Source organism: Rhinolophus hipposideros (genome assembly GCF_964194185.1).
Source record: "Rhinolophus hipposideros genome assembly, chromosome: 10".
Classification (NCBI taxonomy): Eukaryota; Metazoa; Chordata; class Mammalia; order Chiroptera; family Rhinolophidae; genus Rhinolophus; species Rhinolophus hipposideros.
Window position 1 is genome coordinate 47,486,261 of NC_138056.1, and position 23,403 is coordinate 47,509,663.

General features: G+C 49.8%; 2 protein-coding genes across 5 annotated transcripts in view; one reads left to right on the top strand and one right to left on the bottom strand.

Annotated features, from left to right (window-relative positions):
• FAM168A (family with sequence similarity 168 member A) overlaps positions 1-20,594 on the bottom strand; it is a 188,537-nt gene extending 167,943 nt beyond the window's left edge. The window contains exons 1-2 of the mRNA XM_081061686.1: positions 20,545-20,594; positions 5,329-5,387 (exon numbers count right to left, since the gene is read on the bottom strand). The gene's annotated coding sequence lies outside the window, so the exon portion shown is untranslated. The remainder of the gene's footprint in view (positions 1-5,328; positions 5,388-20,544) is intronic.
• PLEKHB1 (pleckstrin homology domain containing B1) lies at positions 8,799-21,903 on the top strand. 4 transcript variants are annotated; one of them, XM_081061690.1, is made up of 8 exons: positions 8,825-8,950; positions 10,181-10,256; positions 11,396-11,548; positions 12,151-12,253; positions 13,363-13,402; positions 16,074-16,178; positions 19,955-20,054; positions 20,639-21,903. In XM_081061690.1, exons 2-8 carry the CDS (start codon positions 10,220-10,222, stop codon positions 20,773-20,775), a joined length of 675 nt encoding a protein of 224 aa, XP_080917816.1. In that variant the 5' UTR covers positions 8,825-8,950; positions 10,181-10,219; the 3' UTR covers positions 20,776-21,903. The 4 variants fall into 4 exon arrangements, with proteins under 4 accessions (XP_080917818.1, XP_080917816.1, XP_080917815.1 ...); XM_081061689.1 differs by lacking the exon at positions 8,825-8,950 and adding an exon at positions 9,981-10,033; XM_081061692.1 differs by lacking the exon at positions 16,074-16,178 and having other exon boundaries at positions 8,799-8,950.
• Positions 21,904-23,403: the final 1,500 nt, after the last annotated feature.

Here is a 23,403-nt window from a genome sequence, read left to right on the forward strand (position 1 = left end):
TGTTCTTTTAACCTATTAAGTTTGGGGGTGCATTGCCACACAGTAATAGGTAACTAACAACCCAGGCTTTGATCAAATGTTTTACTACTGTACAACAAAGAGTCACAGCTTCCCAGTCTGCAATGCCTGAGTCTTTGCCATCTGCAACTGTACTGCACTCATTAATTAAGCATCTAGGTTCTGTCATTTGCAGTGCCCTATTTCCAGGTACCAAATTCGACATCAATTAAAATCAGGTTTACCTCTGAGTGACAGAAAAAATAAAGTAATAATGGCTTAAAATAAATAAAAGTGTATTTCCCTTTTACACAAATGAAGTCCAGAGGTAAGTAATTAGAGCTGGTTTGACCTTTGACAGTTTTGGGGAACCAGGAACCTTCTCCCTTGTTCCACCATCCTCAACACATAGCTTTTCTCTTATGGTCCAAGATGCTTGCTCAAGTCCAGCCTTTCAACCAACAGAAGGTGAAAGGAACAAAGAAAGATATGTCCCCCTCCCTCTAAGGACATTTCCTGAAGCTTCACAGGAGACTTCTGCCTATATCTCATTTGCTAGAACTTACTCACATGACCACACTAAGCTGAAAGACAGGCTAGGAGATGTGGTCTTTATTCCAAGTGGCTACGTGTCTAGATGTAAATCTAGGGTTCTGCTAAGGATAAGGAGGAACATGGATGTTGGAACTAAACTGGCCGTGTCTGCCATAGATTGCTCTGATTACAGCAGCTTTCTAGTCAGTGCTGGTTTCTGGAGAGCAAGTCTCCTCCTCTGTTCTTACTTTCCATACTTTCTTTGTCAATTCCTAAAGAAGAAAAAGAAGAAGGAGAAAGAGAAGGAGGAGGAACAGGAGGGAGAGGAGGAGAAAATTTGTTACTAGTATTTAAGCTGGAATTAAATTTATATAGTAATTTTGGAGAATTGACACTTTTATGAATTTGTATCTTTATATCCAAGAACATGACATGTCTTTTCATTCATTCAAATCTTATTTTACATCTTTTAATAAGATTTTGTGGTTTTCTCTTTATAGGTTCTATACTTTTCTTGTTAAGTGGATTCGGAAGTATTTCAGAGTAATTTCCCCCTAATTTTGTTGGTACGTATTCACTCTAAGAGTTCAACAAAAGACTGACACATTTTTTTTTTTTTTAAAGAGGGGACAGCTCACAGTGGCCCATGCAGGGATCCAACCGGCAACCCTGGTGTTAGCAGCAACGTGCTCTAACCAACTGAGCTAACCGGCCGCCCTAGATGGACACTTTTTGCTTCAAGCTTTCTGGCAATGAGTGCTCCTGCTGAGAAGAACTACAAAAGGCACTGAAGAGCTGCGACACCAGCCAGGTCTGCGGTGGCTCAGGTTCCAGAGGAGGGGACAAAGAGAGGAAAGGGAGCTGACAGTCCACACCTGCTTTTTATAACTTAATATAAAGTTTTCTTTAAAAAAACAAAAGCTTTTGCTTTTTATGTTTATCTTATATATACAGTCACCTTGCCCAATTCTCTTATTAATTCTAGTAGTTTTTACTAATCTCTTATGTTTACTAGGCATACAATCTTAACAGTAAAAAGAGTTTTATCTCTTTTTTTTCTTAAGTTGATAGCAACTATTTTATTTTCTGATCTTAATGCTCTTGCTAAACTGGCATGGAATAATCAAATAATTGATGGAAAGAATAGCTCATACCTTGGGTAATGGAATCAAGAAGTTCACTAAAATCTTTTAAACTCCTTACCTGCCAGGCTGTATGTCCACCTGTGTGTGAACCCAAACAACGTCACATGAGGAAAGCATTGCTCTCCCCATTTACAGATGAGGAAAGGACACACAGAGAGGTTAGGTAAGTTGTTTAAAGTCTCCCAGTGGGGTGGCAGGGGTGGGAAGGGCAGGGAGAATGAGGAGCCCAAGGCACAGTTGCCACCACCTTCCCTTTTCTCCACCATTTCACACTGAGTTCTGAAAGGAGTTTTAAGCTCTCCCAAGGGAACCAGCTGCTGAGGCAACAGAACTAGCGTTATGTGAGAATCTGCAGGGAGGGCAAATGATGGCTTTGTCCCTTATTCGTCTGTTCACTCATTTATTCATTCTCTCCATGAACATTTGTGGAGCACTGAGCACATTCTACGCCAAGCCCTGCCCTGGGCATTGGAGACACAGGGAGGATGAGGTCCAGTAACTAAAGGAGGGGCCTTGGCTCCAGGTGGGCAGCAAGTGGAAGCACTTTCCAGGCAGAGGGAACGGTGTGCACAGAGAATAGGATGAGCCCTCCAGGGTCCCAGAAAGAGAGGTTTAAGTAGAAAAAAGAAAGAACCCTGGACAAAGTTGAAGGTTTCAGGGTATCTGACACCAGGCTGTCGTATCTGTCCTCTTCCCTCTTGAGCCCTTTACGCATGGTCTGCCCAGTTGCCAGACGCAGGTTTGGCTCTGGGTAGAAACTTGCTCAGTGTTCTCCATGACATACTGTGGCCCAGCAGGACTCGGCAACAATAGAGAGGGCTTGATGCAGGCTGGGTAACCATGAAGGGGCTTCCTCCTGCCATAAATCTGCACTGTTGGTGAAGTTGGGAGACACTGCAGAGTTCTATGCAGAATTAAGTACCTGGCAACATGAGACCACGTCTCCCTCTCCCGGGCATCAGTGGGAGATAGGTACACATGCCACGATGGTATATGTGTTAACAGTGCTCTTGGTTTTAGAGAGAATTTTTCAGTCAATGAAGAAGCATATTTTCTGTACTAAGAGCCAGGGAACATACCCCTAGCAATTCAGCACTAGTGTAATTCAGCACTAGTATAACACACCTCCGCAATTTAGTTCTAGTATAATTAAAGCTCTTGTCAGTTTCACCCTGCAATGAAAGAAGGGCCTGAAGTCCTAACACCCTGGATATGTCTAACCCCATGATTTGGTTCATCTATGCTTAATAGCTAGCCACCTAGGAAAAAGAAAAATCTCAGTACTCAGATGAAGATAAGCCAATTTCTTATAACATGAGAAAGAATATGTCTCTCAAAGCAAAAACCAAATCCAGAAAAATACAAGTGGAACAGGCAAACTTAAAACTCTACGGACAACAAAAGCAAGACTCAGGACACTCCTACAGAACTCCAGGCCACGTGTGAAGAGTCTAGATAAAGTCTCTGGAGGACTGTTTGCTGAAGATGAAAGGCCTGACAGCTTCCCTTGGAGAAGAGAACACGAGTAAAACTTGAAATCAGCAGGCGGAGACAGTATTTATTACCAAACAAGAAGAGCTAGGAGGAAACTGACTGATGTTAAAAAGTCGAGTGTGCGATGAAACATCCAAGATGGAGAAAAAAATCAATTCTACATCAACATTGCTAAAAAAGGAAACAGAAAAGCCAACATGACAGATCATCTTAAAAGTCTTTAGACTGAAAAAGTACAGATCAAAATCTTCAAGGGAGAGGAAATGAAGTGACTGAACTTTGTCAAGAGAAAGAAACGGAGTCTCTGAAGAAATTATCTGTCCATCATTACTTGGAGCAAGAGAAGGAAAGTGCCGAGGCAAATGACAAGATGAACATGTGATAAAGAGGCTGAAGACCTTCAGAGAGCAAATCAAAGCCCTTGGAGAAAAGCTGGAAAGCATCGCTTGTTCTTCTCAAAACCAAATTATTTCTCCTGAACTAAAAGGACATGGTCATTGAACAAGAGCGCAGGAGGCTGGAAAAAAAAAAAAGAGCGCAGGAGGCTGAAAGAAACCTCTTCATCGCAAGACAACAGATTGCAGACATGAGACAAAGAACATGGAAGCAGTGATTAAACTTGAGCTTCTAGAAATGGGTCCTCATGCCACTGATGATCTAAATGGAGCACTTTTTCAGGGAGCATTTGCACCACCTACCCCCATAGTTGGGCATGGGGTGCTAGTTCTTCTGAGATAGAAGGGTCTCAAAGACCCTTCCCTCAGACCCTCTCCTTGGCTGCCAGGCTTTCCTCTTTCATTCCCAAATCTGGTGTTTCCAATAGATTCAAATGGGGAGTTCATGGCAAGAAGATGTCTTCTTCCTCCCTGAATTAGTCAGGGCTTGCAAGAGAAACAGAACCAGTAAGGCATATATACATACATAAAGAGATTTCTCTCAAGAAATTGGCTTATGTAATTGTGGGGACTGGCAAGTTTGAAATCTGTAGGGCAGGCCGCAGGCTGGAAACTCAGGCAGACACTGAGACTACGGTCCACAGACTATACAATCTTCTTCCGCAGAGAAATCTGTTTTGCACTTAAGGCCCTTCAACTAACTGAATGATTATGAAGGATAATCTCCTTTACTTAAAGTCAACTGATTGTAGAGGTTAACCACATCTACAAAATACCTTCACAGCAACACCCAGATTAGCGGTTGATTAACTAACTATGTATTATATATAGCCCAGCCAGGTTGACACATAAAACGAACTCCTGCTCCAGGAAGCCAGCCAGGATGGACCCCTCTGAGATGGCTTTCCATCAGGAGCGTGTTGTCCTGCCTGTTCTCCCTCGTGGGCTGGGTTTTATTCTGGATTCTCCAATCCAGGAAATGGAAGCATGTTACCTTCTGGGTTCACTGAGCCTCACATAATCCTTCTACTCAAACTCCTGAAACACTGCAAGGACCTTACACCATTTCATTTCATTTTTTTTCTTCAAATTGTTTTTGAATCATCTACATTTTTTTAATTTAAAAAGCTTTTTATACCATAACAATAAAAAACAAATAATCTAACTAAAAATAAGCAAAAGATTAGAATAAACATTTCTCCAAAGAAGATATACAAATAGCTAATAAGCACATGAGAAGATGCTCAGCATCATTGGTCATTAGGGAAATGCAAATTCAAAACCACAATGAGATAACAATTTTCACCTACGATAATAAAAAAGGTGACTGTAATAAAAAAGACAGACAGTAACAAGGATTGGCAAGGATATGGAAAAATTGGAACTCTCATACGTTTACTGGTAGGACTGTAAAATGGTGCGGCCACTTTGGAAAACAGTTTGGCAGTTCCTCAAAATGTTAAACATATAGTTACCACGTGACCCAGCAATATCATACCTAAAAGAAATGAAAACATATGTCTACACAAAAGCTTGTACACAAATGGTCACAGCAGTATTCATAATACCTAAAAAGTGGAAACCACTCAAATATCCATTAACTGGTGAATGAATAAATAAAATAGGGTATATCCATTCAATGGGATAGTATTCATCAATAAAAAGGAATAAAGTGCTTCTGCATGTTGCATGATGAACCTTGAAAAGCATGTTAAATGAAAGAAGTCACACACAAAGGCTACATACTGCATGATTTCACTTACATGAAATGTCCAGAGTAGGCAAATCCATACAGATGAAGTAAATTTGTGGTTGCTGGGATCTGGAAGAAAAGAAGATTGAGAATGACTGCTAAAGGGTATAGAGTTTCTTTGGGGGGTGATAAAAATGTTCTGGAATTAGATAGTAGTGATGGTTGTACACTCTGTGAATACTTGTATATTAGGACATTGAACTGTATACTTTAAAAAAACCAATTTTTGAGTATGTAAATTATATCTCACTAAAGTTATTTTTCCAAGTCAAGTTGTTGTCCTTTCAATCTTAGTTGTGGAGGGCACAGCTCAGCTCCAGGTCCAGTTGCCGTTGCTAGTTGCAGGGAGAGCAGCCCACCATCCCTTGCAGGAGTCGAACCGGCAACCTTGTGGTTGAGAGGATGCACTCTAAACAACTGAGCCATCCAGGAGCTTAGGTGCAGCTCAGCTCGAGGTGCTGTGTTCAATCTTAGTTGCAGGGGGCGCTGCCCACCATCCCTTGCGGGACTCGAGGAAATGAACTGGCAACCTTGTGGTTGAGAGCCCACTGGCCCATGTAGGAATCCAACCAGCAGCCTTCGAGTTAGGAGCATGGAGCTCTAACCACCTGAGCCACCAGGCCGGCCCTAAAGTTATTTTAAAACTATACGTAAGGCGGAAGAGGGTTCTAGAAAAGGGTAAACGGGGGCAAATATATGGTGATGGAAGAACTGACTTTGGGTGGTGAACACACAATGAGATAAAGATGATGTATTACAGAATTGTACACCTGAAATCTATGTAACTTTACTAACAATTGTCACCCCAATAAACTTTAATTAAAAAACAACAACAAGAATGACAAAAAACAACAACAAACTATATATGAGTGGTTTTACTTTTGCTCAAATTGCATCTTGACATAAATTTCAGGATTTTTTTATAATAGCAAAACCAGATAATATTAATTATTCTCAGTACATATAAGGTCTAGAAAATGTAAGCAGTGAATTCTCTTAACAACATATTATTTGTGAGCTGTTCATCCACTGGAGACATTTGAAACAGCAAAATACTTTTCTCTCTGTCAATGGTTCTGTGTACCACAGTTACAAGAGAACCATGAAAGTTACTGTTGGCTTGTCAGTCTCAATACATTTTAGTTGATAAAACGATCTCTCAAAGCCAGGACTGCTGGAGCTGGGATTCCTGTTATACTCTCTGTGCCTCTCACTTGTCAGTCCACACACACTCTTTGCACCCATCAACACAGCTCTGGAAATTAAAAACAATCTCAACATTAATAATCGGGCTTCAAGAGTCGACGAATCCCAGGAATTGTATGCAAAATGTGACGTGTGTGCCTTTTTGCCTGGGCAGTCCACATCCTTTGTTAGCGTCTCAGAGTGGGTCATTGACCTTTGATCAACATGTCAGAGACACGTGCCTGGTTGGGCTGCGTTTAGACTCTGTAGCAGCATCTGCGGTTTTAGTTTGCAGAGCATCCGTTTTTCCTGTCACAGCTCCCCCTCTTTTTGGGAGGGTGGTGGGGAAGTCTTCCCCCTGAATTCCACACTGCTGCTGGAGAATCTTCCTTTTTCTTCTGGTTACTAGGTCCAAAGAACGTAATCTAGAAGCTGTCTGCACGGGTCCCCCACCCCACCCCTCTAAGACAGAGCCCAGAGTCCTTCACAGAGGGAAGCAGGGAGAGCTGGGGAGAGGGGCTGGATCCAGATTCCTCCACGGCTCCTCCTTTCCTCCCTCCCTCCCTCTCTCCATCCCTTCCTTTTGTCCTTCTGTCGTGTTGTAGGGGCAGAAAATTTAGCCTGGAGAAGGTAGGGGTGGGACGTTCTAGGGACAGAAAGGCACAAGGCTCGAAAACAGCGTGGTTTGAGAGAGCTGGTTCCTGGAGCTGCACGCAGGGATGAGCTCAGTGGCTAATAGGATCGGCCATGGAGAATCACCCTGCAAGGCACGCACTACACGGAGGGCCAAAATGCCGTGGTGCTTCGAGGTCAGGATTACAGACACCCAGCAGCGAGAGAGGGAAGCTTAAAGGGCCAGGCTGTACAGCCAGGAGTGAGGTGAGGTGATAGTACCGTCTTGCGGTGCTGGACAAAGAAGACTTAGCCCCGCCCCAACCAAGGGAGGAGGACAGGGCCCGCCCCCCGTCCCTGGAATTTTAGGGAAGCGAGGCCTAGACCACCTCCGAGTCACGCGTGACTTGTTATCCCTGAACTGAAGGTCAGAGGCCAAGATCAGTCGGGAGGCCCGAGAAGGGACCGAAGAGAAAAGATGACTTTCTCTAGGAACTGTGGACCCCCTCTCCTCGCCTGCCCCTTTGGGATTCCAGTTGGTAGCACCTTCCTTATCCTCTTATCTCTAAGGCGCTCAGGGAAATGACCCCCTGCAGGAGCCTTCTGGGAAATGCTGCCTTGGCAGCCCAGGAACCATGAGCCCTGCAGCTCCGGTAAGGAAGAGGTCTCTGGGATGGGAGGAAGGGTCCAGGGAGGGTGGGTGCCCTTTTCAAATAGAGGATGGGAACTGTTCTCTGAACGGCATCCTGGATTTGCGTGTAGGTGGGTTTGTAGGGCTGAACTATTCAAAGAATTGACCGTGGATGGGCGGACTGAGGTGGTAGATATAGAAACAGTCTTCTTTCTCCAGTTGGACCCCATTCACTCCATTTTTGACTGTCCTAGAGGTACCTTTCTAACCCATACATTGGACCACCTAACTCCTCATCTTGAAACCCCGACCCCCAAGCTCCAGTCACTAAGTCATGACGTCCATGCTCTTGAGCCTATCACCCAGGGCCCTCATGTTATATCCTTACAACCCGTGCAGCCTCGTCACTTGCACTCCCCATGCCCTCCTCCCCACTCCTGCACTCTACTTCCCGAACACACTGAAATACTGGACACTCGTTTTGAACTTCCTTGATCAGCGTGCATAAGATTCTCCTACGTTTCCTATTCGTCCTTCAAGACCTGTATCAACCTCCTCTGGGAAGCCTTCCTGAATCTCTCGGGGGAAAGTCGGACTCTTCTTTCCCATTGTTAAATCACACCCTGTGCTCTAATTGTGGGTTTACGTTGTCTTTTCTGCAGACTGGAAGCTGGGGAAGGAAACAGGAAGGGCCTTGTCGGATGTTTCTTTGTACCCTCCACTAGCACCCACTGCAGTGCAGGGCACAAACCTAATATTGAGAAAACAGCAAAACTGTGAGCCTGGCTTCTCCTTGCAACTTCACTTTTTTCTAGAAAATGAGCTCAGGATTCTTCGGAAAAAAGCATTTCATGATACATGAGTGAACAAATGTCTTAACAGAAAAATTAAATCGCAGGTGCGGCCTCTCAACTGGTGCTCCGGGTCAGGACAGGGCTACCACCCAGGAGCCGAGGCTTACTGCCCAGCTCCAAAGCTGCAGACTACAAATCCCAGAAGGCCTTGTGACAGCACATCTTTCCACGCCCCGCCCCCTCCCAGGGGGTGAGGCGGGGCCGGAGGGCGGGGCACAGGGGCAGCGAGTTGGGGAGTAAAATGCCCCTGGCGCTCTGGGGTGCACAAAGCGCAGGCGCAGCGGGTTGGGTGGCAGCAGCATCAAGTAGCGGCCGTTTTGGCAACAGCATCCTGCAACAGGTGTAGACAGGTGGGTGCATCAAGGGGAGGCTGGAGAGGGAGTTTGAACCTGGACCTCTTGTCTTACCTGTGTCAGGGCTTGGAGAGGGGAGGGAGCGGTAAGAGAAGCAGGGACAAGGCCGGGCCTTCCAGCCCAGGTGTGCCAGCCCTTGCTGCGCAGCAAGTGGGGGAGGGGCAGAGAGGCACCTGCTTGAAAGTAAGTCGCCGTCAGGAACAGAGGGCACCTGGATTCCAATCCAAGCTCCATCACATACATGGACAAGTCATTTGCTATCGCTTAGTTTGTCTATCTATCTGTAAAATAGGGGGAACAGAGTTACCCCTTATCTAACAGAGTTACCCCTTATCATCTAACAGAGTTACAGTGGGGATAAAGCAACATAGTATAGTATGTACAGTGGTTCCCAAACTTTGCTGCACATCGAATCGCCTGGGGATCTTTGAAGACTATCAGTGCTTGCCTGCTGCCCCCAGACATTCTGGTTTAATTGTTAATGGCGTATGATCTGGGTACGGGGAGCTCCTACTGTTGTAATGGTTAGAAGCCAGGACTGCTGGGAGAGAATCCTGGCTCCACTGCTTACTCATCAAGCAGATCTGTGCAAGTGACTCTCCAGGCCCCCGTTTCCTGGGAGTAACAAGGATTGTTGTGAGGCTTCAATGAGATCATAGATGAAAGCACTGAAAAATGTACCTGGCACAGTACTCAATGACAGCTGCTGCTGCCCCGTTATTTTACATACTTTGTAAACGACTCAGGTGGGGTTCAAATGTGAGGGAGGCTTTCCTTATGAAGGTCCCTCATTTATTGCCGTGATTCTAATATCTTGTGCTGCCAGCATTTCCAAACTCCAGGGTTTCTAACATTTTCTGAGTTCCTCCCTCCCTGCAGCCTCTACCTGCCTCACAGACATACTTGTACAGATCTAGAAACAGAGGTCAGGGAGAAGGGACTTGGCCAAGGTTATGGAACTGAGATTGGAATCTAGGCTCCTGACCCTCACCCCATCCCAGCACTGCGGTGGCTGCCCTGCTGATACCACGGGACAGTGCTGCTATTATCTGCCTGGAGCGGAGAATGGGGAGGAGACAGGCAGGCTTGCCTTGTTTGTTTACTAATACTCCGTTAAACGTTTCCTCATTGGTCCCGCAGGGAGGATGGGGCTGGGGGCTTCTCTCTGGGGAGCTGCTCTGGAGCTACTGATGATGAGGCCTGTGTGTCCTGTGTCTCCTCTGACAGGTCCCGCCGGACTCTATCCTGGAAAGTCCTTTTGAAGAAATGGCCCTGGTGAGGGGCGGCTGGCTGTGGAGACAGAGTGAGTAACCCTGGGCCAAGCCCTTGTCTGTCCTGTTCCTTGTCCAGGGGCAGGAGTGAGGGAAGTGGCTTGTTGGGCCTGCCACAGGGAAACCTTCTCCCAAGAAACCAGGGCCTTTTTTATCCTGCCTTCCTTTGTCCATGCTTTTTCCTGTGTCTGGAAAGTCCTTCCCATTCCTGACTGCTTGGTAAACTACGTATTCTTCAAGACCCAGCTCAGATGTCCCCTTCTGGGAGGAGCCTTCTCTGATTTTTCCTCTAACCCCTGCCCCAGCTCCTGCTGCAGCACCGAATTGGATCAGAGGCTAACTTCTCTGTTCCCCCAAGCCTCATCCATATCCTTGGTATAGCATCACTCTCCCTGTAGTGGAACCGCTTTACCAGTGGGTCTCACTGCCCCCACCCCATACAGGCCCCAGACTGCGCTCTTTAAGGGCTCAAGGGGTTGGATCCTCTATGTGTCCACAGCATTCCAGCCTCGGGCTGGCCACACAACAAGGCTCAGGACAAATAAAAAATGCCTCTCTGCTTTAGAATCCATAAGGATTCTTGGAATCTAAGAAGCTGTTTTACGTCTTTACCCTGAAGCCAGGGCTCAGCCTCCAGACCCACCTCTGACCACAGTCATGATCTGAATAGGAGCTCTCCTGGGCTAGAAGCCCATCCCCATCTCATGACTTATTCTCAGTTTATTCGGTGCAGCAAACACTGAGCCCAGGTCCAGCTGTGGACCCCCTGTCTGGGGGAAGAGGCAGACTCTACACAAATGACCACCACAAAAGGCAAATATAAGAGCTGAAATAGATAAGAGGCTCAGGGTAGGCAGAGGTCTTTGCCTTTGAAGACACCTGGGACTTGGCCTTGGAAGGCCCCCAAGGAAGGAATCAGGCCATTTATTTGCCATTCAACGCATTTATGAAGCCCCTACTCTGTGTTAGGCCCTACTATGTCTTAGGCCCAATGGGAGGCAATGGGTGAGCAAGACAGAAAGAGGACTTCCTGTCATTTCAGGGGACAGACAAAGAAGAATGGTTCCTACATGGGGCTTGGGGATAAGGGGACTCTGGGAGCCCACGCTGGGCTCCTGTCCCCCAGCAGGCTCTGTGATCAGCCTTCCTGGGGGGTCTGGAATATCCACAGGCTCTATCCTCCGCCGCTGGAAGCGGAACTGGTTTGCCCTGTGGCTGGATGGGACCCTGGGCTATTACCATGACGAGACTGCGCAGGACGAGGAGGACCGCGTGCTGATCCGCTCCAATGTTCGCAACATAAAGATCGGTCAGGAGTGCCACGGTGAGAAGCCTTTTCCTCTGTAGAACTGCGACTCTGGGTATAGCCCTCCCACTGTGTCTGTCTGGGAACATTCACACCGGAAGGCTCTTTGCAATTTTCAGAGGGTTTCCACAGATAATGTTTCTGGGTCTCTATCAACTCCAATTCATGTGGATGTGAATTAAGAAATCAGTTCCTTATTGAGGTCCTACCCTGTGCTGGGCCCAGGTTTTATGATGGGGTCACAGAGGTGAGGCAGACACAGTTCCGGCCCACTAGGTGCTAGGAACTCGGTAAAGATGAAAGGAAATAAGGAGGCTCAGAGAAGTTAAGTGACTGGCCCAGAGTCACACAGCAAACCTCAATCAAGGCTCAGGTCCCAATTATAACAGGGTTACTGAGAGCTAGATGGACTTAAGTAGGGAAAGGAGGCAATGTGGAAGGGTTGAAAGGCTCTAAAGAGTAGAGCAGAATCTCAAAGATCGTGTGCGGGATCAGAGGTGGTTGGAAGTGGCCAATAAAGAATACCCAGGGAAGTCAGTTCCTATTCTTGTTCCTGGTTTTCTGGGGGTACCTGGGGCTTGTGCCCTATAGAAACTCCTTATCTGTGTGTCTGCCTTCAGATGTGCAGCCCCCAGAGGGCCGGAGCCGAGATGGCCTGCTGACCGTGTACCTACGGGAAGGCTCCCGACTGCATCTGTACGCAGAGACCAAGGACGATGCCATGTGAGTCACTCCCAGGAGAGGACGGGATGGGATCTTGGGGAATGTGACTAGACACTTCCCCTTCATTGGGCCTTCTGGTACCCCCTGAGGTTAGAAAGAGGGGGCAGAGAGCAGTCAGCTTGGTGGAGGCTGGCCAGAGTGGATTTGATGGGCTCGTGGTGATTGGGATGGTACCCAGTCAACTCCTCACCTGGTCTGTGATGTACTCAGGAATGCTGGGGCAGGAGTGTGCACACCTGCTTCGGGTGTGTGGCCCCTGACCATCCAGAGTCGCGTATTTAGCAGCCTCTGAAGTGAACCCTCGCTTGGGGCTGATACAAAGGAACAGAGCCCTGTGGCATGCTCAGTGGACCCTCCTTCTCACTCACTTCTGAGAAGATGCCCTGGTGGGCAGCTGGTCTGAAGGGCAGACCCTGACAGTACCTAACAGAGGCAGCCTGGCGTGCAGCAGGGGCAAGCCACGGTCAGACGCAGAACCAGACGCAGACCCACACTGCGACCTGGGTATCTTCCTCAGGCGCCGGCTGCTCACTCACATTCTTTCCCTTCCTACCCTTTGGCGGGAGATCAGTTGGCCTTTGGGTTGTAGGAGAGTGAAAGAGATGGGGTGTGTAGGAGTGGGGGAAGCTGAGCTCTGGAAGACAAAACACAGAGCCGCCTTGTGCACCCCAGTTAGGTGCCATGGCAACCAACAAAGGCCCAATTGTCCGGTGTCCACTGGGCCCTTCCAGGGTTCTGGGGTCAGAGCGTTGGGGAACTGTTTGTAGGTTTGGGATGTGGAGGGGGGCTCTCGCTAAAGAACCAGCCCACACATACCAGAATCTGAAGGCCCCTAAGAGACCCCCCAGCCCAGCTATTGGCTAAATGGGGAAACTGGACCTTCTAGAGGCTAAGGACTATGGACTAAGACTGAATTAGGTTCTAGCTCAACTGAGGGCTCCGTCCATGTGACTGGGGTGGGGATGGGGTCACTTTTGTGTATTTGAGATCTCCCCCTTCACAAGAGGCTGGGGCTAGGGGCTGGGTGGGGGAAGGGATGTCTAAAATGTAGAGCCCATTCCCCTTCTCCCAGACTCCCTCTTCATGGTCTGGTGGGATTTGCTTTGCAGAGCTTGGAAGACGGCGCTCCTGGAGGCGAACAACACGCCGGTGAGCCTCCATTCCCTCCCTCTCTCCTCCCCACCCCTACCTGCCATGGAATCATGGGTGACTCAGACTCGGTCTCTGCCTGCTCAGAGTTCTCGATTCCCATATGTATGTGAGTGAATAGACTTGTGCAGACTCGGAGGCCCTGAGTCCTAAGCGGAAAAGGACAGAAGAGAGCCTACTGGTGCTCGGAGGTGGGAGAGAAAGGCCTCCAAGAAGGCTTGTTTAAGGGAGTGGCATGTGAGCTAGGGAAAGGAAGTGTTCTTTTATCGAGCAACTATTATGTGCCAGGTGTGGTGCAGGTGCAATTCCAGCTACACCTCATGACAGTCCTGTGAGGTTGGGATTATTGCTCCCTCCCTGTAGATGATAAGACTGAGCTTCCTTCATGCACACAACAAATATTAACTGAATTCCTACTATGTGCCAGGCACTGTGCCAAGGGCACAGAGATGAGCTAAAGAGATGTGGGCCCTGCCCTCCTGGACTCAGCCTATTGAGGAGCCAGACATGAAGCAACTAATTACACAGTGAATGATTCTATTGCAATGGTGGTAACTGCTCTGACAGAGACATGCAGTTGCATTCCATGTGGGACCACCGTGGTGGCCTGGTCCAGGTAGGAGTTCAGGCAGGCTTAAAAATGAGACCTGAAGGATAAGTAGAAATAGGCTGGGTAAAAGGTGTGGAGTGGGGTCAAAGGAGCAGCTTTCCAGGCAGAGGGAACTGCCTGTGCAAAGGTCCTGAGAAGGGTTGAGACTCCTGCAAGTTGAAGAACAGAAGGAAGGCTGAGGCGGCTGGAGCTCAGGGAGAGGGAAGGCATGAGGAAGGGAGTTGGCAGGGCCAGGCATTGTGGACTGTGTTAAGGATGTCTGTTCTGCTAAGAGCACCAGTCCTTGAAAGCTGCTAAGCAGAAGGGTGGCATAAACAGATCAGACCAGGTCTGCATTTTTAAAAAGATAGTCTGGCTGGTAGGTAGGGAATGGATTGTAGAGGGTAAAAGTGGATGCCCAGAGACCAGTTAGAAGGCTGGGAAGTGTCCGGGTGACTGACTGGAGATCTGGACTAAGGCCTTGCTGGCAGAGACAAGCTGAGGAGGATAAGACATATTTACGAGGTAGAGTCCATAGAGACTGATTGGTGGAGGAGCAGCTCGTGGTGGCGCAGCTTGGCCTTGACCCTTATCTGCCCGACTCCAGGTCCCATGCTTACTCCGTCTATGTGTGGCACAGTGGAGCCCTTCTCAGCTAGAGAGAGTGTGCTGGGAAGTAGCAGGGAAGACGGCGGCATTTAGAACTCCCTTGGGCATCTACTTGCTGAGAGCTGCGCGTGGTGCCGAGCAGCCGGCATCAGTCATGTCACTTAATCTCCCAACAACTCTGGCAGGGGGTTGATGTTTTTAGTCCCATTTTACAGACAAGGAAACTGAGGTTCAGAGGGGAAGTGACTTGTCCAATCTCAGAGTCTTACGTCAATGGAAGAGCCTGTATTGGAACCTAGGTCAGCGTGAGGTTTTGAGGGGAGGGCATTATCTGCAGCAGGAACTGCATGAGCAGAGGCAGGAAAGTGACCTGTGCACGTGTGTATGTGCACACGTGTACATCTAAGGGCCAGGAGTCCAACCTGGCTGGAGGGTAACGCATGGAGGGAAAGAAATGGGAGAGAGGACATCTAAGGCAGCACGTCACAAAGAGCCTTGAAGTCCAGTTGAAGGGACTGCACTTTCTCCTGAGGGTTGTGGGGAGCAGTAACGGGCATTAAGCAGGGAGGGCCGCGGTTGGACTTTGGGGAGCAGACTCGGGCTTCTGGGTGGAGGCTGGATTAGAGGAGCTGGGGGTGAGAAGGTGGGGGCAGCGGTCAGCAGGAGGGAGGGACATCTGGTTGGGCTTAGCTGGCTCTGAGCTCTAAATACCCCTTATGCAGGGCAAATCAGCCCCACCCGAGAGGAAGAAGGAAGGTGAGGACCGACCGTTCTGCGCTCTGTGGCTCTATGAAGCTGCCTTACCCCTTCTCTGCCTGTCCGCTCTCCTGCTGCTGTGCTCACCACGTCTCTCTGCTCTGACCCTCTATGCTCCCTCCCACTGCTCTGCACACACACACACGCCTGTGCACCAGGGCTTGCTTGAGCAGGGTGTCTTTGTGCCTGTGTTCTTGTACAGTGTCTGCCTGTCTCTGAGTGGCCATGCCTATGTGTGTGGGCTTCTCTCCATCCTGTGCCTATGTCGGAGTGACCCGCACTTTGTCCCTCCCCAGCCTTCAGGTTTCTATCCTATTCTGTGGGAAGGCTCCAGGAGGAGCCCCTGAACCCAGCTGCTCCCGGGAACACAGGGCAGGGGCTCAGCCAGGTCAAGGCTGGGGGGCCAGTGAAGGGGGCAGGTGGGTGGGAGGGCAGATCTGTCCTCCCTGGAGCCTGGGAGCCTCAGCAGCCTGAAGCAGGGAGAGGTGAGCTAATTCTGGAGACACACGACTGATACTTCTTTGTGTAACTTCGGCAAAGCCACCCCCTCCACTGTCTCCCCCCATTGCCTTGGGCTAAGGAGGAAGAGGGCATCCCCATCCCCTGCCCAGCTGGCAGAGGCTCCGGTAGGGCCTGGTAAGAGTGCTGAGTCTCTCCAGATGTAGGGGGCCTCTGACACCTTCCTCCCTTCCCCTTGGGTTTCTGTGGCTTGAGCAGGCCCCAGATGGAGCCACCGTCCCTCCCAGGAGTCGCCGGGTTTGCCCCAAGGTCAGGTGTGTGACCCGCTCGTGGACCCCCTGTAAGGTTGAGAGGCGGATCTGGGTAAGTGCTGGCTCAGCCCTCCCTGCCTCCATCCTGGCCACCAGGATGTGCCTCCAAAACTGGGCTTGGTCACATCGCTCCCCTGCTCACAAACATTCCATGGCTCCCCGTCACCCATGGGACCCCAACCACAGCCCCGCTTTCAAGGCCTCCGGGACCTGGCCTGGGCCAGTCTCACCTACCACAGGCTCCTCAGCCCCTGGGCTTCAGCTGCTCCACTGTACCTCTGTCCTAGCTGCTCCAGACCTTTCCCTCTTCCCAGCCTTGGCATATGCTCTTCTCTCTGCTGTGAAGACGCTTAGTTTCTGTATTCACCTGACGAACTAATGCTTATCCTGTAAGACCCACCTCAAAGGTTGCCATCTCCTCAGGGAGGACCTCCCGACCTCCAGGCATAGTCACGCCTTCCCACCGCCCATGGCACCAATGCTTAGCACTGTCTTCCTTTTGCCTGGTTTCAAATCTGTTTATTTCTGTCGCAATTCTCCCATGAGACCTGGAACTTCCTCCAAGGCAAGGACCGGGCCTGACCAGCTCTGTCCCTATGGAGCCTGGCACAGTGCTGGGTATACAGCAGGAGGTCAGTGAGGGATGGGAACTGTCTGTTTTGACCCTCATTATTCCTGGTGCCTGAGGGTCGGACACAAGTAAGCCTCAAATGAGTGAATGAAGAAAGAGGGAGGGAGGAGTGAAAAACCTCTGTTATGGCACCACTACTGCGTATTATAATCTAGTCCATGTCTGTCTCCCTGCCCACCTCCCTGCCCAGTGTTTCTGGAAAGCAGGATTTGGGGTGAATCCTCTTCTGTCCCCAGTGCTCAGCCGGGCATGGGATGAGCACGGTGGGGGGCTTGCCTTAGAGTACCCATGGTCTTAGAGTCAGCCGTGAGCTCCTTTTCTAGCTCAGTGGTGCTCAGTGTGGCTGTGCATTAGAATGCTTGAAGGACTTTAAAAAATATACAAATATTCAGATCCTACCTCTCGACGCTCTAATTTCGTAGGTCTGGGGTGCGGCCTCGGAAATCTGTGGTTTAAAAAATTTCTCCTGGTGCTTCTGATGTGCAAGAACCATGGAGCCCAGAAGTGCTAGGACCACGCAGTTGCTTAGACGTGGCTCTGCTGGATTATCACTGTGCCTTGGGAGTGGGCAGTGTAGGAATGACTGTCCCTATTTACAGATGAGAAAACCAAAGCTCTCAGAGGTCATCACTTGACCAGGGTCACTTAATTCATCAGTGGCAGGGCTGGAACCCCCAGCCCAGCATTGTGAGGAATACCCCCAAGCCCAAACTAGGATATGTTTGTTTAAAGTGAGGATTCCTAAAAATAGGAATTTAAAGGCGATAAACCTTCTAAATCTTATAATAAATACACAACAGCTTTTCTGAAGGGATTTATGTGCATGTGATTTCATGATTGGATGACCTTGTCCTCACTCACAAAAGGGGCTGGGCCTGTGGAGAGGATCAGGGATCAAGGCCGTAAGTTCTGTCCATGAGGTCTCTGGGGATCCTTTGCCCCGTTGCCAAGTGACCCACATGACTTTACCTCTGGGCTTCTCAGGCCTGGCGGGTAGAAACAGGTGCCCCACAGGGCTATGGGGTGGTGTTTTCCATTCTTTCCAGGGCCTGACAGGGCCAGTGGCTCACGGTGCAGCTGCAGAGCAGGTGTAGGCTCTGGACCGCCACTTCCCTACCAGTAAAGTTGGGGATCTGGTGCTTAGATCTCTCTAGCCCCTTCTAGGTTTGGAGCTCAGATCCTGGTCACCCCCACCAGAAAGCCCTATTGGATCACCCTTAGGGGAGCAGCACAGTGAGGGAAGTCACTTGAGACTGAGCATTGTTTGTCTGACTGAGCCTCCTGCGTTGCTCTACTGGTCATTGTCCCCAACTTGAAACTGGACTTAGAGTTGGATGATCTTAGTTCCAGTCTGGCCCTGTATTTGATGCACTTAAGAGAAATTCAATAATTAGGCACCTACTGTGTTCCAGTCAGACCTGATTAGACCTAGTCCCTGCCCTGGTGGTGGTGATGATAGGTGTGTTTCCAAGAAGGATGAGCGAGGTACACACTCACAGGGATACAAACGATGGTACTACAGAGTGACTGGTGCTGTGCTATGATGAAGGAAGGCTAAGGGCGATGGGTGCCCAGAGGGGACCCCAACAGAACCTGAGGTTCAGGGAGCGTGGTGATACTTAGCTGAATCTGAAAGACAAGTTAGGTGGTTGAATAAGAAAAGGTGAGAAAGGCAGCGCCATTGAAGGGATATGGCACAGAGATTTGAAATCACAAGGTGTGCTTGGAGAATTCCCCTTGGTAGCCATACTTCTTGAAAGAGATGTCATGACGTGTTGGTTCCATCCCTGACTTCCCAACCATTCTTTAACTGCTCAGAGTCTGGCTTCTTCCCCCAATCACCTCTGAAAAGTGTTTTTTTCAAGGTCACCCACAGCTTCCAAGTTGCCAAAACCAATGGCTTGTTCTCTTGGCCTTGGCCAAGAGGATGGACAGAAGAGCATATTTAGAAGGTAAAACCATGAGACTTGATTGCTGATGTGACGTGGAAGATGAGTGTGTGAAGACAGGGATGGCGACCTGATGACTTCGTTTGAGTGCATGGTGGTGGCATTTAGGGAAAAGCACTTACAGAAGAGCGGGGTTTGGGGGATGGAAGGAGGATGACATCACTTTGAGATGGGTGGAGTTTAAGACACCTGGACTTCTAAGGGGAGTTGGACCATTTAGGTGTGAAGCCCAGTTAAGGAGAGACAGAGGACGGAAGGGGGCTAAGAAGAAGGAGCCACGGGAGAAGGGCATCCTGTGGATAAAATGAAGGGCTTGGATTGGAGCGTCCATTTCATTCAGCATATATTTATTGATTCTCGTTATTCACTAGGTCCTGCTTGTGACACAAATGAATCAGAGTCCTTGTCTATAGGTAGCTCACATTTGAGGTGCAGGCAGGAAAGGCCAAGAGGAAGGATAGGAAGGAATAAGAGACAGGCACAAGCATAGTCCAAAGAGAACTCAGGAAGAAAGATTCTTTCTGAGCCCAGAAGAGCTTCCTGGAGTGCACGACTTTTGAGTTAGGCTTTGAGGGGTTGGTAAAAATCTACTGGGTGAGGAAAGGGGACAGGGAGTGTATTCTTCCCTCCCAGAGAGAACACTGGTGATTATTCTCTGAGCCTCCATTCCCAGCTCTGTGGCAATGTGGAGATAATAATGTGTGTTGTAAGGAGTAGAGGCGGTAACAATGTGAACACCTCCCTCAGGACCTGGTACATGGTGGCTGCTCGATAATACTACTTTAGTTACTTCCCTCCCCTGCCCTTCCTATCCTGTCCTTCCTCCACAACCCCTTTTTATTTCCTGGGCCTGGGGCTTGGCCAGGTCTCCCTCCCCGTGACTAGGAGCCTAGAGAAATCCAAGTGGAACCACTGGAGAGCTGCTAGCACATGTTAGACTGTCTATGAAGGGAAGTTGGGAGCCATGGAGAATTTTTGATCAGGGGAGTGCTAGGTAGGGAGGCCAGGGCAGGAAAATGACATCACCGGGAAATGGATAACAGAGGCTGAAGCTTTAGAGTAGAAGGACCATAGACCTTGTCGGGAGGCAGGGCCTTTCTCCAGGAGCTTGCTGCTCCCTAGGGACCAACTTCTAAAGTTGGGGAGGCGTCTCTGTGGGCCCAGAGGGACTTGAGCTGGGTGTGGTGGGTAGGGGATCAAACGCGGGCCAGGGAGTTCCTGGACCGCTAACCCTGCAGGCCTCCCCAGGTGCGTGTCTACAGCCCGTACCAGGACTACTATGAGGTGGTGTCCCCCAACGCGCATGAGGCCACATACGTCCGCAGCTACTACGGACCACCCTACGCAGGTAAATCTCAGGCCCGCTCCGCCCTCTGTCTCGATCCAGCGCTAGGCCACGCCCATGGTCCATCCGTGGGGACCAGGCCCCACCCTTTTAATGACCAGGGATTTTCCCAGGCAGGACCCTCTGCAAGGCCCTACCCATCCCGAGACTCGGAATAGCTCCGGACCAGAGCTCCTCCCCATTCCAAAGCTGACCTCACCTCCTCGGGCCCGCCCGTTTTCTTGTGCCTCCATCTATACCCGTTCCTGGGCTGGTAGCGACCCCTGGTGGCCAAGGCAGGAACGGGCGCCTCCTACCGCTTCAGGTGTGGTCTGGAGGTTCTTAGCGACCCCGGGGGTTCCTCGCCTTTCCACCCTAGCCCACCACGATCCCGCAACATCCGTAGCGGGTCCAAGGCCTGGAAGCCGTGGGGACGGGGCTCACGTCCTTCCTGCGTTAAGGCCTTAGTTTCTCCGACTGGGGAACAAGAGAGTGAGTGGGCTCAGCGCCTTACCTTGGGTTGGGCTGGAGTCAAGCGGGAGGAGGGGAATGAAGACCGCTCTGCTCCCTCCTCTGACGTCCGTGGGTCTCACCGGCTCTCTCCGCAGGCCCCGGCGTGACGCACGTGGTAGTGCGGGAGGATCCCTGCTACAGCGCCGGCGCCCCGCTGGCCATGGGCATGCTCGCAGGGGCCGCCACGGGCGCAGCGTTGGGCTCGCTCATGTGGTCGCCCTGCTGGTTCTGAGTCCTGAGACTCAGCGAGTGGCCCCTGCGCATAGAACGACAGACCTTTTGTCCTCCTTGACCCCACCCTCCAACATCCAAGACCTACCCTTCCTTTCCATTAGCCCCTTCTGAACTTGGACCATCCCTCCTACTCCCCAAACCCTCACCCAAAAACTGGAAGAAACTATCATCCCAGGCACACACTTAACTCAAAATCCTGTATCTACCGCCAGACGCCCCAGAAATCCGTAATAGACACATATGGGTACAGAAAACAAAACTCATGTGGCTTCAAGTTCCCCAGGCTCTAGAGACACATGATTCAAGTTCTTCCCTCAGGTGGCTCCAGGCTTGGTGGGGGAAAACAGGTAAACACTTGACAAGGCGGAGTTATCAGTCCTTTGACGGTATGAGGGCAGAGAGTGAGGAAGGTAGGCTAGGAGCAAGGTTGTTGGCAAGAGTGCAGAGCCATGGCCATCATGGCATGTCCAAAGAATTCAAAAGGAGTTCATTTGGGCTGGGGTGGGGACAGGGGGTCAGATCACAATGCCCCTCCAGGCTAGGAAGCTTGCTGGGTAAGAAAGTGATGTGAGGTTTTTTTGGAGGGAAGTTTCACAATTGCACCTATAATGGATATATTGCCCGTTTTTGTTAATACTGACATATACCCAAACCCAAAACACTCCCTGAGTTTAGCCCCATCCTTCCCACTACTAGCTTACTGGGTCCCATTCCTTCAGTGGTCAGAAAGCACCTATATCCCATGTCAGGGTGCGTGGGGCAGCAAGTAAGCTGAACCTGGAGTCCCCTTGCTTGGAGGGGGGCAGGTGAGACCTATTTGGGACCCCCATCCCTAGGAAGGTGACTCCATTGGGAAATGCACTTCTGCTCCTCAGAAGCTTGGACCTGTCCGTAGTGTGACTGTCACCATCTCAGGCTGTGTCTCCTTCACTCGGGGGTAGATGGCAGTGTTCACTTCTGGGCCCAGCAGTCTCCCCATTTGGTCCCCTTGGTCTCCTCCCCTATCCTGTCCTAATCACCATAGAAATGCTAACATTCTTACCCAAGTGGCTAGCGTAACGTTCCCCTGTAGAAAGGGGCTCTAGTGGCCCTGCTGCAGAAACTAATAAAGGTGTGGTTGGTTCTAGCCCTGGCTCTGGCTCTGTTTGTTCTCTCTGGGACAACTCCATGACGCGGCTCCTACTAGTGCCTTCTCTAGTACAGTGAGAAGAGTGTTCTGACGTCAGGTAGAACTGGTGTCGTATGTTAGTGGGGCAAATCACTTAACCTTTCTGCATCTTGCATTCCCTACCCACAGGGGAGCAGGTTGAAGGTGCCCATTCCTGAGGGCTTGAGAGAGAGGCTGGACCAGGGTCCCTGTCATCTGAGCTGATGGGTGACCCATGCCCTACCTGCTTTCTGAGTTCTGTGGTACTGGGGTCCTTTCCAGTAGGTTTCCATCCTTTCTAGAGTTGAGTCAGTGAGTTGGTTTCATAGAGACCAGGTGGCTAGGGAGGGAAACACAACCAGCTTGCATCAGGCTTTCTGAGGCTCCAAGAGACAGAACCCCACTGCTCAAACTGATTCAAGTCAAAGGGAAAACGTTTCGCCACGTTAACTGGTAAGTCCAGAAACTACTTGGTCCAGGGACTCAATGTGTCACTTAGACTTTGTTTCCATGTTTATAGCCACTGGGCTAGTTCATTCAGAGGCTGCAGTGATATTCAGCAGCTCCAGACTAATGCCCTCTTGGGTCCAAGTCAGGCCAAGAGAGTTTCTCTAACAGTATGACTAAAAGTCCTGGGACTGGTATCAGTACATTAGCCTGCATTAGCCATCTGTGAATCCACAGTGAGCTGGAAAAGATGGTCTACAACAGGGCTTGGAGCAGGGATGGGACGGTGTCCAAAGGAAATTTAGGGCACTGTTCCAAAAGTAAGATGAAGAGATAGGAATTGGGGGCAAAAATATCAGATGTCCACCTCTGCCATATTCTTAGACACCAACTTGGAGAGAGACATATACACACAGCCATGATTCAATGAGGTAAGAGAGGAACGTGGCGCAGGGGGAGCTCTGAGGAGCAGGTTCCAACTCAGCCAGGGAACTGGGGAAGCTGTGGGAGAGGAAGTGGAAATGTACGGTGAATCTTTCAGGATGGGTAGGAGTTTGCCAAACAGAGAAGGGACAGCTTTCTACACAGAAAGAACAGATGGAAGAAATGGCATGAGCAAAGGCCTTAGAACACTTTGGTTCTGAGAGCACTGTGAAGTTCAGAAAACCACCTGGTATCACAGCAGGGTGCACAGTGAGACGGGGTGGTGAATGGGGCCGGGGTATAGAGAACCTCCCACAGCTGGGTTAAGGGCTCTTTACTTTGTGCCCCTACAGCGTCAGCGCCACCATTTATCACAGTCCAGATGACACCACAGTTTTTTCCACTCACCACTGAATAGGGCAAGAGGGATGCAAATGGAAGCTCCAAATGCAGTTTGCTTCAACATCTCTCCATTAATAGGATTGCAGCATGAAGTTTTAATCTTCCAGCTGTCCAGGAGACAATTATAAAATTATTCTCGTCTCTCTCTCTCTCACACGCACACACACACTTTAAGAGAAACAATCCTTACAGACAAAACAGTCTAAT